Below are 15,485 nucleotides of genomic sequence, written 5' to 3'. Positions count from 1 at the left end.
TCGTACACATGTAAGAGAGGGCTTTTTCGGGATGCCCGCTTTCTAATCGGACTTCGGACTTCTTACCAGTAGGTCACCACTACATGATGTAAAATTCCTTTCATGATGATGATGACGATGAGGGAAATGATGATGATGATGTTGTTGTCGAGTGTGTCAGGTCAGGGGCTAAGCCCTTGCTACTGGTACCATGTAACCCAGTACTACCTGCCGCATGTGAAGTCTCCCAACGACGGACCAGGCGGAGGAGGAAACCTTTCCCAACGGCTGTGAAGGCGGAAGAGGATGACCAAAGGGCAGGGGGAGCTCTTATCCTTGGCTGGAAGTCCCCCTTGGAGAAGGAGCTCCGAAGAAAAAAACCTGCACCTGCCGAGGCCGTCCTACACGTGGCAGTATCTGCACATCCACCGCCTCCCTATCACCAAGGACGTGCTGCAGCAGCAAATCCAAGTACCTCTCCAAGAAATTCCTGCATCAACTGATGTAGAAGAGGTATGGAGCACCTTTAGAGATGCTGTATACACAGCAGCAGCTGACACACTCAGCTTTGTACGGAGGAGCCACAAAGACTGGTTTGACGAGAACGACTCTGGAATCTCCAAGCTCCTGAACACACTGCATATACGGCATCAGGATCACATTTCCGATAAAGACTGCCAGAGGAAGGAGAACCAGTTCTTGCAAACCAAGCAACTTGTACAGAAGAGGCTGCGTGAGATGAAGAACACCTGGTGGGAGAGAAAGTCCGAAGAGCTTCAGTCCGCTGCTGATGCTCACGACATGAAGACCTTCCATGATGGTCTCTGAGCTGTGTTTGGGCCGAGAGTCACAGGATCAACCCCTGTCCGAGCCTTGGACCAGACCACCCTCCTGACAGGCAAGAAAGACATCCTTGCCCGCTGGGCAGAGCACTTCAACACCCTCCTCAACAGGGACTCGTCCGTATCAGACGAGGCAATTGCAGCCCTCCCACAGCTACCAGTCAGTGACTCGCTAGCTGCCCCTCCCACCAAGGTCGAGACCCAGAAGGGCCTGAAGCTGACAACGTCAGGAAAAGCACCAGGAGCGGATGGAATCCAGGCTGACATCTACAAGTATGGAGGCGAGGTGCTGACAGACAAGCTGACCGCCCTGTTCAAGTTTATCTGGGAGAGAGGGGAGGTCCCACAGGATTTCAGGGATGCTTCTATTGTCCACATTTACAAACGGAAGGGAGACAAAACATCCTGCGATAACCACCATGGAATCTCTCTCCTCTGCATCGCCGGCAAAATCTTCGCCCGCATCATACTGAACAGACTGGTTGACCATGTATCCAACACAGTCATCCTTGAAGCACAGTGTGGCTTCCGCTCAGGCAGGGGAACATGTGACATGCTGTTTGCCGTACGCCAGATGCAAGAGAAGTGCCGTGACCAGAACAAGGAGCTCCACATGGTCTTTGTAGACCTGACCAAGGCCTCCGACATGGTGAACCGCCGTGGGCTGTGGAAGATCCTCCTAAAGTTCGGCTGCCCAGAGAGCCTAATCCAGCTGATTGCGTCTTTCCATGATGGCACGCAGGCGAGAGTACAGGAAAATACTGACATGTCGGATCCGTTCCCTGTGGTAAATGGAGTGAAGCAGGGCTGCGTCCTGGCACCCACACTGTTCTCCATCCTCTTCTCTGCCATGCTGATTGACGCCTTCCAAGACTGTGACTGGGGCATCTACATTCAGTTTCGCACAGATGGCAAACTTTTCAACTTGCGGCGACTCCATGCCAGGTCCAGGGTGTTTGAGGCACTGTTGAGAGAATTCCTCTGCGCACTTGCTGCACACACCCATGAGGACATGCAGTTCATTATGCACAGGCTCTCAACCTACTGCAGACGCTTTGGACTCACCATCAGCCTCAGCAAGACCGAGTCCATGTACCAACCAGCTAGCTCACAGAACGCCAGTGCCTCCCCCCCACCTGCAATCAAGATCAATGACACAGAGATCAAGTCAGTCGACAAGTTTTGCTACCAGGGCAGCACCCTATGCAGCAACGGAGCCCTTGATACAGAAGTGACGCTGCGCATCACCAAGGCCAGCTCCGCCTTTGGCAGACTCAACAACAGGCTGTGGAACAACAAAGGCATCAGGCTCAGCACCAAGATGAAAACCTACAGAGCTGTTGTGCTGACCACCTTGTTGTACTGCTGTACATGGACGACGTATCGCCGTCACATTCAACAACTTGAGCAGTTTCACCAGAGATGCCTACAAAAGATCCTCGGCATAAAGTGGCAAGACAGGGTCTCCATCCTCCAGGGCCTAGAGCGGAGCAGCCTGCCCAGCATCGAAAGCCTGCTGATCCAGTGCCAGCTATGCTGGACAGGACACGTTGTCCGCATGACACAGCAGGATCCCGAAGATGCTTTTGTATGGCCAGCTGAAGGAAGGCCACCGTGAACGTAGATAACCCTGCAAGCGCTTCAAGGACACCTTGAAGACAAACCTCAAAGCCTGTGACATAGACATCACTTCCTGGGAAACTGATGCCCTTGACCGCTCTCGCTGGAGGATGGTGTGCTCTAGTGGCATAAAGACGTCTGAAAACAAGAGAACGCTGGCCATTAAGGAGAAGCGTGAGCAAAGGAAGCAGGGCTCAACTTCTGGAGACGTTTTCCCTTGCAACACCTGTGGGATGTGCTGCGCATCCATAATCAGCCTCTTCTCCCATATGAGGACACACACCGACAGATAAGCCTGCCTGCCTACTCATCCGTCGGACCGACGGGAGACTCCATCATCTGTTGTTGTTGATCAGCAGGTCACCACTACAAGATGTAAAATTCCTTTCATGATAATGGTAATGATGAGGGAAATGATGATGATGATGTCGTTGTTGATCAGTAGGTCACCACTACAACATACATGCTGTTTACGAACCTGAATCTTTGCACATCTCCTTAACCTGACGCAGACACTGCGCCACGCTGTCATCAGAGCTGACGTCAAGAGGCAGCACTGTCATCCGGTCGGATTTGACGTCACGCAGAGTTTGAGCGCCCTCTCCGTCAGGCCGGTAGACTGTAGCGATGACGTGGCATCCTTGCTCGAAGAGAGCTTTGGCCAGATCATGACCGAATCCTTGACAGACAGACACAAGAATTCTTTATTTTCTCTTTGCTGATAAAAAAGGGACAACACAATATGAGTAATAAATCTATCTGCAGTTAGATAAACCCAGAGAACAACACAGAATTTGATCATGTGCCCATGTTTCAAAAAGAACAATTATTCATTGATGAATATGCAAAACGCAGTAGAAATTCAGCTCATAATTATAATACATGTTAAATCGAGCAAATAGCCTATCCATTTAAAGTAAATGAGTAGAAAGAGACTGTAAGTAAATGTTAATATATTTTTTTTAATTGTGTGTGTGTGTGTGTGTGTGTGTGTGTGTGTGTGTGACTTGTTTTTCAGGAGGGTTTCCTTCTTTCATCTTTTTTGTTGTTGTGTTTTTTTGTGTTTGTTTTGACTTGAAGGCAGTTACATAGAGGTTTGCCTGTAAAATTTGAATGTCCACTGTCTACCAATTCACATGCAAGAAACAAAACACAAGTTGAAGGCTTGATATTTTTTTTATGTAAACATTTGTTGTTAGTTGTGTTGCTGTGTTTTGTTGTTGCTGTTTTTTTTTTCAAACGCGTTTTTCAACTTATCTCTGCGCAGATTTTTCTGCACTGTTGGGAAAAACGAACATAAATGAACAAATCTGAGGATATCTGTAGAAATTCTGAAGAATGAGTATTAATGTGCATCATCATCATCATCATCATTATAAAATGTCTACCAGTGTCACAGCCAGTGACCAGCATGGTCTTGTCCTGCAGGGACACACTGCCCGCCACATTATTATTATTATTATCATCATCATGAACTATGTACCGCTGTCACATCCAGTGACCAGCACGGTCCTGTCCTCCAGGGACACACTGCCCGCCGCTCTCTTCCGCTGCCGGCAGTACAGGGGGTAGAGGAGGAGCAAGGCCGTCACACACAGCAGGGTGGGGGTGGTGAGGGCGGAGTACAGGGCCACCACCCCCAATCCCACTATCCCCGCCTGCAGGGCGTACACTAGTTCCCAGGACGTCATCACTACCTGTGGACATCATCATCAGAACGCAAAAAAATATATATATGAACCGGAAATTCCCGATGGTGTCATCACCTCTTTCGCACACCAGGAACTAAAAAATTAAACAGGACTTCTGATCAGCTTTGCCGGAACGCAGGCCCAATCCCGCGACCGCCAGAAATGACGTCAGTTGGTGATGGCGTTCAACAATGCGGCACTCCAACGACCAAACCAGGTTCCGAGACCAGTGACAGTCTGGGAAAGGCGATGTTACGAAAATGCCGAGTACCCAGTTCGCGAAGCTGGGTACCCTGCTCGCGAAATTGTATGAGGCTATTTACATTATGCAAGACGTAAGTAAATTTGCTTTTTGGGCTCGAGAGATGACGTCAGTTCGTCACTAGGATCCACTGTCGACATATGGTATACGAAGGCGCACTGTATTGCTGGGTTAAAAAGATTGGAAATATGTGAAGAAGCAAACAAGGGGGCTGAAGAAAGAAAGGAAAAAATCCTATAGAAAAATACACAATTGAGTAGATTATCTCAAATGGATTGAGTTGATTGTCTCAAGTTTTATCAGTTTTGTGTGTGACTCTCTCTCTTCCTCTCTCACCCTCTCCTCTCTCTCCCTCTTTCCTCTCTCTGTCCCCCCTCTCTCTCCCTCCTCTCCCTCTCTCTCCCTCCCCAGCCCATCAAGGTTTGTTTGCAATGATGATGATGAATTTTGTTTAAAATCCCTGGTGTCACGCATACTGGTGATTGCAGACATTTGAGTGTTATCACTTAGGAGAGGAGGGGGAGGGGGATGAATGGTGAGATGGGGGAACCGGGTAGTTGGGGGTAGTGGAGTTCGAAATGATTATCTGAGTACAATTACAGAAAATTACTTAACGGACTTCGTGAAAGAGAAGTCGCTTGTAATGAGGCACTCGATGCATGATCACGGTCTTGGCCGTCAGAGAGTTAATGTGTGGAGTGTAACAACTAATTGGTTGTGCCATGATGGTCAAGTTGTTTCGATGGGGGTTGTTTTGGTAGTCAAGTTGGGTTTGTTTGTGTTGTGGGGTCGTGTGTGTTGTTTGGTAGTGGGTTGTCATTTGTATTTGTTCTTCTTTCGGGGTTGTCGTTGTTGTTTGAGAGGTTGTTTGTTGTTATGAGGGCGTTGTGGTGGTAAGGTCTGTGGGGTTGTTTATTGTTGTCCTGTGATGATTATCTTTGAGTGTTGTGTGTGTGTTGTATTAGGGTTGAACTGGGTTTTTGTGAATGATTTTAGGAGTTGGTGGTGGTGGTTGTGGTTGATTGTTTTGTAAGGGTTGTCAAGTAATTCGTTTTTGTTACTGTGTCTTTTGTGTGGGTGTTGTAGTTGGTGGTGGTGGTGGTTTTGCTGTTGTTGTAGGGTTAGCGGCAAAGGAGGCACTGAAGAGTCCAACGAAAGGGAGATCGGCAAGCACCGCCACCAGTCCCATCCCCACTCCCCCACACACCCCTGCAGCGCCGCCAGGGACCTCACCCACCAACCGCTGGACGTGTGTCTGGTGCTGTACCGTGGGTTCCCGGAACCGGAACGTCACCGAGTGCACGCTCCGTCAGTTTGTACCCTCCCCCACCCCTGTCCCCCTCGCCCGCCAACCCGCTGTACCCTCCCCTCACCACTCCCACCACCCCGCCCGTCCCGGGCCATCATATCACCGACCAAGCAATGGTTAACCAGAATCGTGGCTGTCTGTGTCAGCAATTGTCGGTTCGTGCTCCATAACACCAACTGTAGATAATTTCGTACTCAGTGATGAAAAGTGCGGATTACACACTGCACGTGTGTCATAATATCTCACATGCTCGCAATCCAAAACGCTGTGCAAAATTGCCGGTTCCCGAATTTAGAAGACTATAACTGAGGATTAAAGAGTGTGTAACCTACTCAATATCGTACAGTAGTCGATTTGGGTACGTTAGCTAGGTTTTGGGCAGAAAAACAAAATCGGAGTGGCTCACAAATGGCGGAATGAACACAATGTAAAAACTTTTCACGCAGATATTAAATCAGGTATACTATGTTTATTTTTAGGTGTGTTGATAAAAAGAGTAACATACTTAATTGCAGAATCAACGGATTAAATGCTTTTGGGATTAAAAAAACAAAACAAAAAAAAACAACAAAAAACCCCAAACCGTTCAGAACATAATACTTTTCTTGTTTGATTAAGATTATTTGAAACTAGATCTGGCGCGAATAGATGGGGACATTTTGTTTCTGTTTCGTCACGTTTTTTTTGCATTTTGTTAATTAGCATTGGTGCAGTGGAAAAACTAAGGATGCACAGCTTGTTGGAGGTGTTTTGGCTGCAGCTAGAGCCATTTGTTGATATTCTTGGGTCTGGTATTATTGTGGGCTGTTTAGGTACGTGTTTCAATGAGTAAAAGTGGTTGAAGCAAACGTTGCTCAAAACTCTGAATTCAGTACTATTGTGACTTGAAGGCTGATAACAGATTTTTGTTAGCAATAATTATATTGTTCTCATCATGGTCAATGATGACTGGGATTGTGTGATGTTTAATGTTTTGTTTTTGTTATGGATGATTGAATGGTTAATTGACTTGTGTGGTTGAATAATGCTGTTGTATTACAGAATTGCTTCACAAGGGGTTTGTGTGGTTGGATGCAAAAGTATTGTCTGGTATGTGCAATGTTTCGTAGATTACGAGAGATGGTGTTATTGTTGTTAGTAGAGGTGAAGCTTAGTTGTAATCTGTTTGAAAATGGCTGGGCTGTCTCTGTCACTATATGAATTAGGAGCCATAAAGAGGTGTCTCCGAATTCTGAGTCATGGTACAATGGCTTGATGGGATAAGCTTTACTCTTTCTTTTATTAATTCAGTAAAAAACATACAAAATTCTCTTTTCCCATTCTGTTAAAAGTGTGCATTGATGTCTATGGTGTACCCATTCCATGGGACATAAGTTGCACTCTAGAAGAAAAGACTCATAGTTAGTCCTTGTAGAAGTATGAGGGCAAGCATTAAAATTATCTCTCATAATCACTGGAATCGTGACTGTTAAAAGCTGCACAATATGCCTGCAAAGTATGTGATTGTAATAGTGTGTTTGTTGTTTAAACTGAATGTTATGATCAGATATATATATATATATATATATATATATATATATATATATATATATATATATATATTGTGAGTAATTCAGGGTAATTCTGTTTTTGTTTGCAATGTTGAGGTTGTGAAATTGTAATTTTGAAGAGAGATTGTCTTATGTACTGTATGTCTGATTGTTACGTAAAACTAAAACTCTGTTTTGAACGTAATTATATTTTATTGTGATGGTGTAGGTTAAGTAAAACATTGTTCTCTGTGTGTGTTGGTTACAGTGTCTGCGCGCTCCCGTTCCCAACTGTCTTCACTGTCATCACTTCCCGTCCCTTGTTTTTTGTGTGTGTGTCCTCCGTCCTATTCGTAAAATGTAGCCAAAAGTTTTCGTATTAAGAGTAAAAATAATATCTACCTGTAATCTTATATTTACTTTGTTTCAAAAGAAAGAAGAATAACTGAAATAAAATTGCAAAAATTCAAATCTTTTTTTGTTTTGTTTTGTTTTTTGTTTTGTCTAATTGAGCGAGATATCGTTATCTTTGATCAATGTGAAATCAGGAAAACTCTCTTCACACATGATTTTGGTTGGTGGGGGTTACAAGTGTAACAAACAGCTGACCTATGGGTTGATAGCAGTAATCATTGTTGCTTACATTGTTATCAGCAACACTTTGCAGAAGCAGAGCCCAGCAAAATGAGGGCAATAAACCGCGTCAGTTCTACCCGACGAAGAAAGTTGGCAGAATGGTTTAGACGCTCATCACCTGGCCAATACAGTGTCCGTGAGGGGCTGGGTTCGATTCCCACGAGTCTCGCCTTTTCTTCCACGTTTGACTGGAAAAACGAAACCGAGCGTCTAGTCTTTTGGATGAGACGGTAAACCGAGGTCCGAAGTGCAGCACACACATGGTGCACTGAGAAAACACCCACGGCAACAAGAGGGCTGATCTTCTGGCAGATTCTGTAGAAGAAATTCACTCTGATAGGTGCACACATATATGTGCATACACACAACTGAGTAACTTGAAAGGTATGACTAAGCGCTTTGGGGGTTATGCTGCTCAGTGGTCACGGTCAGAGCAGATGTGCACACACACACACACACACATATATATATATATATATATATGTGTGTGTGTGTGTGCCGTGTGCATGCGGTGTGGGTGTGTGTGTATGTGTTCTATGAAATGCGTTTTGTTTTAATCTAACCCATATTTACTTCATAGCTTTTATAATCTTTAGTGTGCTTTTGCACTCATATGAACACACTGGATGTTTTCCATTGTCAGATAGCGGTTGATAGAGTTTTTTTTTTTAAGGCATGTTTGTAGTCAACTACGATGTAAGGCGCTTTGAGCAGCATTGGTGCTGGATATCGCGCCATAGAAAAACTATGTATTATTATTATTATTATTATTATGTGGTCTAGCGTATATGGATTTGCCCAAACTGAACGCAATGACACCTCCTTGAGATACTGAAACTGAAATTCTACTCTTTGTGGCCGAATGAGAGGGCGTCTCCTCAAAATCATGGTTTGAGTGTGCGTCCTATAGTTGCCTCGGCCTTTGTGTCAAACTCGTCTGAGAACTGAAGGTGCTTTAACTCTCTCCATACGAACGGCGAAAGAGACGACGTTAACAGCGTTTCACCCCAGTTGCCATCATCAAAATATTGCAAGCGGAAGGCTCTTATACTGAAGAGGTGAATGTTGACAAAGAATACCACAATTCTGACGACGGAAGCTAAAGGTTGGGTCATTCAGACACCCACTGGACATCCGAGGGGTCTGTGTAGAGGAGAAGAGAGGACTGGCCGTACTGAGTGAGGTTTAAGCATACTTCACAGCTCGCATCATTCTGTCCGAAAGGTGCGGCGGAGCTATTATTCATTTATGGTCTTCAGTTGCTTGAATTCAGTAATAAATTCTTTATGGGATTACCTGTTGTATGACACAGTATAAAGTACACGACAATATCGCACACTCAAACCATAATACTTAAGTGGGGCCGCCGGCCACCAGAGTTGGGCAGAACTCAAACTTCAACATACTACCGTAGACAACTGAATCTCTTTCAGTCTTTCAGTTTTACTAGGTCATGTTAAGAATATCTCACCAAGCATTGAGATATAGGTATGATAGGCTTCATAAGCGGCATTTAAGAGTCACTGGCTGTGAATATCTCACCCAGCAAAACAAGGCCATAAAGCCGCAGGGTTCGAGCTTTGAACATCTCACGGCGGCTTAGTAAAGCAGTAGAATGTCGAGCGAACTGAAACCGCAACATCTGTGCCGGGAGTGAATGCATGCATTTTAGTGTTGCTGCAAAGAATGCAAATGCACAGAACAATCTTGGCCAGGAGCCGGCATGGTGACCCACTTTAAGCACAGATTTTCCTCAGTACCTTTTAATCCTGCCGCCGTGTGCTAAACGCCTGTCTCTCATCACCCACCCACACACAATATATATATATATATATATATATAATTTATATATATTATATACTATCTATCCAGTATATATATATAGATATATATATATATATATATATATATATATATATATATATATATATATATATATATGTGTGTGTGTGTGTGTAAAACAATCGAAAACAGCTTTACAATTTCCGTGCACCTTACCCTTCACAGTGAGGGTGGGGGAGATGATGGAGTTTCGTCTAAAATCACAAATGTGGACAGACATTAAGCAAAAGAACATGAACACCCACACCCACACGGAAAAAGAGAGGGGGGAGGAGAGAGAGAGAGAGAGAGAGAGAGAGAGAGAGAGAGAGAGAGCTTGAAGCATTTTTATGACAACGTGAGATAATTGTACAGATATTTTTCCATGCGATAAACAGACCGACAGGCAGACAGTGAGATGAAGGCGTCAGTAGACAGAGTGAGAGGGAAAGGGGGAGGAAGGAGAGCAGTGAGAGGGAGGGGTGCAAACAGAGAGAGAGAGAGAGGGAGACAGAGACAGAGGCTGGCAGATGGAGAGGCAGACAAAAACAGACCAAGATGGAGAGATAAAAAAGAACACACACACACACACACATGATTATATGTATATACTGCACGCAGGAAAAAAATCAGTGCAAAAAAATGGGTCGTGGCGCTGTAGTGTAGCGACTGGACGCGCTCTCCCTGGGGAGAGAGGCCCGAATTTCATACACAGAAATCTGTTATCATAAAAAGAAATACAAATGTGTGTGTGTGTGTGTGTGTGTGTGTGTGTGTGTGTGTATGCCAATATATAACAAGCGAAAACAGCTTTACAACTCCCACCTTACCCTTCACACAAGCCACACCACAAAAAGGCCAACTCCAAATGCCCCTCTTTTCCAGTGTCGGCTCCAAAACACGGAAATGTGCGGACTATCCTTGCAACAATAGTTAAAAAAAAAAAAATGTATTACGCACCCAAATCTTTAACACAGCCGCTGTTCACACTGTGTAAATACTTTTTGTTTACTTGCTTGCTCGAAGGCTTTCATGCTCAGCAGCTGAAGATTTGCCTGCTGCAAGAGGAATTACGGGACCGAGGCCGCTGCGCACAAGGCAATTGCTGCACAAACAACAGGCGCTTGACAATGTATTGCTTTTCGCATTCGCAGAGACTCGAAAACGGAGATCGAGCATACTATAGGCAAATATACATGTATCCGTGCACGAAACATGCATTCACACACACTAAGGCACGCGCATATGCTGTGCCCACACACAGAGCCACATACTAGTACGCACACACGAACGGGGGTGAGGGGGTTGGGGGGAGGGGGGGATACTGAGACAGCTTCAGGAAAGCATGGCGCCAACTTCTGGACATCCGTCGGGACGGAAGACGAAAAGGCCGGCATCCATGTTCAGTTCAGTCAGGAACCTCGGAGTTGTCCTTGACAAAACACTGTCCATGCAAAAATGTATCAGTCAGACATGTCAATCCTGCTACTGTCAATTGCGGCGCATCAGTTCCATCCAGAAATATCTGTTCATTAACGACTTGTCGTTTCTCTCATTCTCTCTCGCCTTGACTACTGTAACTCTCTATTGTCTGGTTTGCCTGCTTCATCCATTCAGTCCCTTCAGCGCATACAAAACTCTGCTGCCCGACTCGTCCTCAGAAAGAAAAGATCTGAGCACATCACTCCTCTTTTGCAACATCTCCACTGGCTCCCTGTCTCACACAGAATAAAGTACAAGATCAGGACTCTATTTTACAAATGTATTCACAAATCAGCCCCTTCCTATCTCTGTGGCTGCCTTCCTCTCTACACTCCATCTCGCTCACTACGATCAGCTTCGGATCCACTCTGTTTACGCATACACAGATTCAAGCTCTTGACTGTTGGCCGCCGTTCTTTCTCTGTCTCTGGACCTTGCAATTGGAATGAACTTCCTCTTTCGCTTCGTCAAGTCTCCACACTCAGCTCTTTCAAGTCTGGCCTTAATACCCACCTCTTCCCAAAATAGCCCCCCTTCCCTGCCTCTTCCTTGTCTTCAGTTTCTCCAGTTTTAGAGTTATGCATGCGTGTGAATGACTGGTGCGAAAGCGTTTTGATTTGTCTCTGCACAAGATTCAGCGCTATATAAATACCATTATTATTATTATTATAGCTGGACAGAGCGGCGCAGGTCACTATCTTCAGACTGCGAACGGGACACTGTCAGCTCCTCTCCCACCTCTACCGTCTGAAGATATCAAATACTGACCAGTGCCCTTGTGGCACAGGCCCACAGACCCCCTCCTGCAGTCCTGCCCCACCTTCGACGCACTGAGACGCCAGGCATGGCCCAGCCCGGTGGAGATCCAAGAGCAACTGTAGGGACCGGTGGGGTCCCTGTGACGGACCGCAGACTTCGCTGTCCTGACCGGACTGAAAATCTAGCGTGGCCGGGGAACGCGGAAGAAGAAGAAGAATGTGCCTTTCACCTCTATCTGACTCCTGGCCACAGGTGGGATATCTGCGTGAACGTCTCTTCGCCAGGTGTTTCTGGTCATTCTGACTTTGCTGTCTTCCCTTGGGGGTACCGTGTCAGGCACCTAGCTGGTGCATGATGCTTGACGCTTGTTTTGGGACACCGGCGTGTGGCCCCCGGCAATCCACGGTCATACATGTTACATATCTGTCTGAGTGTGTATGTGTGCGAGCCTGAAATCTGATTGAATGACACAGGAAACTGAATGATGAGCGCCCAATGGCAGCCGTCAGTCGGCTCTACTCTGGTAGGCAGCCTGTTGTGCAAATGACGCCAAGTTTGTAAAGCGCTTAGAGCTTGGTCTCCGACCGAGGATAGGCGCTATATAAGTAAGGATTCTTCTCAGACTGCTTGCGTGCGCGCGTCAGTGTGACGCATGTCAGTCAATGTGTGTGTGTGTGTGTGTGTGTGTGTTAGATCTTCAGTTTAATGTCTATTCACTGTAAGTGTTATTAGACAGAAGGCATGTGTGTGTGTGTGTGTGTGTGTGTGTGTGTGTGTGTGTGTAGGTATATTGCATTGCGGAGTTATAATGCGTTGCCACGGTGATGCGTTGCGTTATATCGCGATGAATTTGCGTTGCGGAATCTATTGTATTTCTTTTGTTGTGTTTCTTTCTTATCACAACAGATTTCACGGCGTGAAATTCGGGCACCTCTTCAAGGTGGAACGTGCCGACCCGGTGCAGCGCCACCTATTGAGAGAAATAAAATAATGAACCTGCGTGCTTGTTTTGCCCGGTTCGCTGTCGGTAGATTTCTACCAAATTTGGCCAGGGACATGTTTGTTGTCGTGTATACCTTTACGTGCACTCACTAAATGCCGCACATGGTAGATCCGTTTATCGTGTTGATTATGGTGACGTTAACGACGACGACTCGACGGTGACTGATGTTGTTGATAACGGATGATGACGATGACATTTACCAAGTCCGATTTGGATATCGATATTGACCATTAACCAACTGAAAACGGAAAATGTTAATACAGTTCTAACCAACATGACATGTGCCTAGTAGTAAATGACATGTTTGTTCGTCAGTACCATACGAACCTAAATGGCCTCAAATCACTCTCGTTATCTCGAACTAAAAACTGGCTTTATCTTCATGTTCCACTGAGATGAGACTAAAAGAAAAGACAATGTGATTTATCACATTTGATTATAATACATAAAAAAATAAAAAAAAGTTTGTGGGTTGAGCGCGCCTGTTGATCAGTACATGTTGGAAGAGAAAAGAATTCTAATTGCTTTTTGTTCAATAGAAGGTGCAGATTTTGTGATAGAATTAGTAAAATCACACACACACACACACGCACACACACACATTTATATATATATATATTTTTAAAATAGTTTTAGATAACGTGTGACCGATCATTTCAAAGGGAATTAGCCTGACTCTGCAATGTTTAGAACCATGTATTTCAGTGGGGCCTTTGATTCCGTCTCAGTATGTGCGCAACCAGCGAGTCCACCCTTTCTGCTGAAATCACGACAGACTTCGAGTTATTCAAGAACATAACTATGTTGTCAAAACAGTTTATCCGGTGGTGATACGATCATAAAGTGTTCAGACAAAAATATGAAGAAAATATATTGTTCGGCAGTGTCGAGACAGAACAAGTATTGAGAAGGATTTAAAAAAACAAAACAAACGGATCACAAGTTTTAAAAGCTGAACATTTCAGTTCATCGTAACCCCCTCCCCCCCCCCCCCTATAAAAAAAAACAACAACAAAAAACCACCACCACCACCACCACAAAAAAAAAAAAGAAAAAAAAGAAAAAAAAAAAAAGCAACACCAAAACTTGCAAAAACTCGCTATAGCTTAATTAGTGAATCAAGATCAGGTACTTGGTACACTAACTTCTGGGGTTGTATTTCATTAATATGCAGATACGGAGAATGTCTGTGCATACTTTCATTACGATTAGAAATTTTTGATGTCAAGAAGGCGTCACGTCACAAGTAAGCGTGGAAGTGTTGGTGAATTTTCAAAATGTTAGCGACAGTCTGAATCTTGGATTTATTTACAGACTTCGCAGTTGTTGTATGTAGGCAGAAGTAGGTTTAGAGATTGCCATGAACAGCTTTCTGTTGTCACATTCTAAGTTATGTATCGTGTTAGAGAACAGGTGAGACAAAAAGAAAGAGAGACAGAGTGGGGGATGGAGGGGCGGGTGCAGCGGCACGCATGCTTGCGACGGACCCGGCCTCACCCCTCCCACATACACGCACGCGAGCGTACACACACACCGGCAAACACACACACACACACACATTTTTTCATTTTTTTCATTTTTTCCCCTTCTCTTTAATTATTATTATTTTCATTGATGGCTTGATGTAAAAAAGCAATTGTTGCTTATTCAATTTACCATCATGAAATAAAATCTTGACTTGACTTGACTTGACTTGACACACACACAACGGCACGCACGCGCGTATTCTCGCCGTAGAGAGAGAGAGGGGAGGTGAAGTATTATAATAGTGTATCCGTCTTTATCATGTTTGTCGCCTCGCTACTATCAATGGTGAAAAGTCGTAAGCTTAGTGTACCATAAAATCCCGTGAATACAGAGCAGGTCAATGCTTTTTAACAGAACCGCCAACACAGCGGTACACACACACACACACACACACACACACACACACGCCCGCACAGGCACACACGCCATCGTAACTTCTTTCTTTTTTCTTTTTCTCTTGCATCGAATGTTATACTGAACGTATTCAACGTAGCGGGTTACTGATAATATAACACCACACTATACAATAAACAATCTCGGAGCGCTACATGGACAATTTTCAAGGTGCAAAGTTATGCGTCTTCATCGCCTAACTTCAGTGTTACGCCGATTAACTTACCGTCTTGAATTATGCTGAATCAAGTCAAGCGTTCTGAATAAAACTTTTTATTCTTTCTTTTAGAGAAAAAGTTGTGTTTTTTTTAAACCTAGAATATACAAACATTGAAAATTAACACTGATTAGATAACAGTGGAGGTTGAGAAAATAATGTGGAAACTGCCACGCCAAAGTTAAATTTACAGGCCCAAACAACTGTCACGGTCCCTCATCTCATCCTCTGTTCAAGTGCATCACTTCGTCTGGCAGTTTAGCTGTCCCCCCACTCCCCACCCTTTCTCTCTTTCATCGTTCATTTCAAATTTTATTGACTGATGCACTCCGTCACGGCTGTCTCAGCAGTGTCAATCAATTTTCGTGGTCGCGCTTCCATCGGCTCTCATCTCTTTCTCTCTGTGTCCAGTATG

General features: G+C 44.7%; 1 protein-coding gene across 2 annotated transcripts in view; it reads right to left on the bottom strand.

Moving 5' to 3' along the window:
- The window catches only part of LOC143292690 (D-beta-hydroxybutyrate dehydrogenase, mitochondrial-like), a 32,649-nt gene that overhangs the window by 7,724 nt on the left and 9,440 nt on the right, over positions 1 to 15,485 (bottom strand). The window contains exons 1-3 of one of the 2 annotated variants that reach the window (XM_076603198.1): positions 10,520 to 10,756; positions 3,925 to 4,138; positions 2,920 to 3,120 (exon numbers count right to left, since the gene is read on the bottom strand). In XM_076603198.1, coding sequence (XP_076459313.1) covers positions 2,920 to 3,120; positions 3,925 to 4,132 — 409 coding nt within the window. In that variant the 5' untranslated portion in view covers positions 4,133 to 4,138; positions 10,520 to 10,756. Of the gene's footprint in view, positions 1 to 2,919; positions 3,121 to 3,924; positions 4,139 to 10,519; positions 10,757 to 15,485 lie in introns of those variants that run through there. The other variant, XM_076603197.1, reaches the window with a different exon arrangement.

This window comes from Babylonia areolata, chromosome 18, assembly GCF_041734735.1.
Source record: "Babylonia areolata isolate BAREFJ2019XMU chromosome 18, ASM4173473v1, whole genome shotgun sequence".
Classification (NCBI taxonomy): domain Eukaryota; kingdom Metazoa; phylum Mollusca; class Gastropoda; order Neogastropoda; family Buccinidae; genus Babylonia; species Babylonia areolata.
The sequence above is the reverse complement of the archived record's forward strand: the minus strand, read 5'-3'. Positions and strand labels throughout refer to the sequence as shown.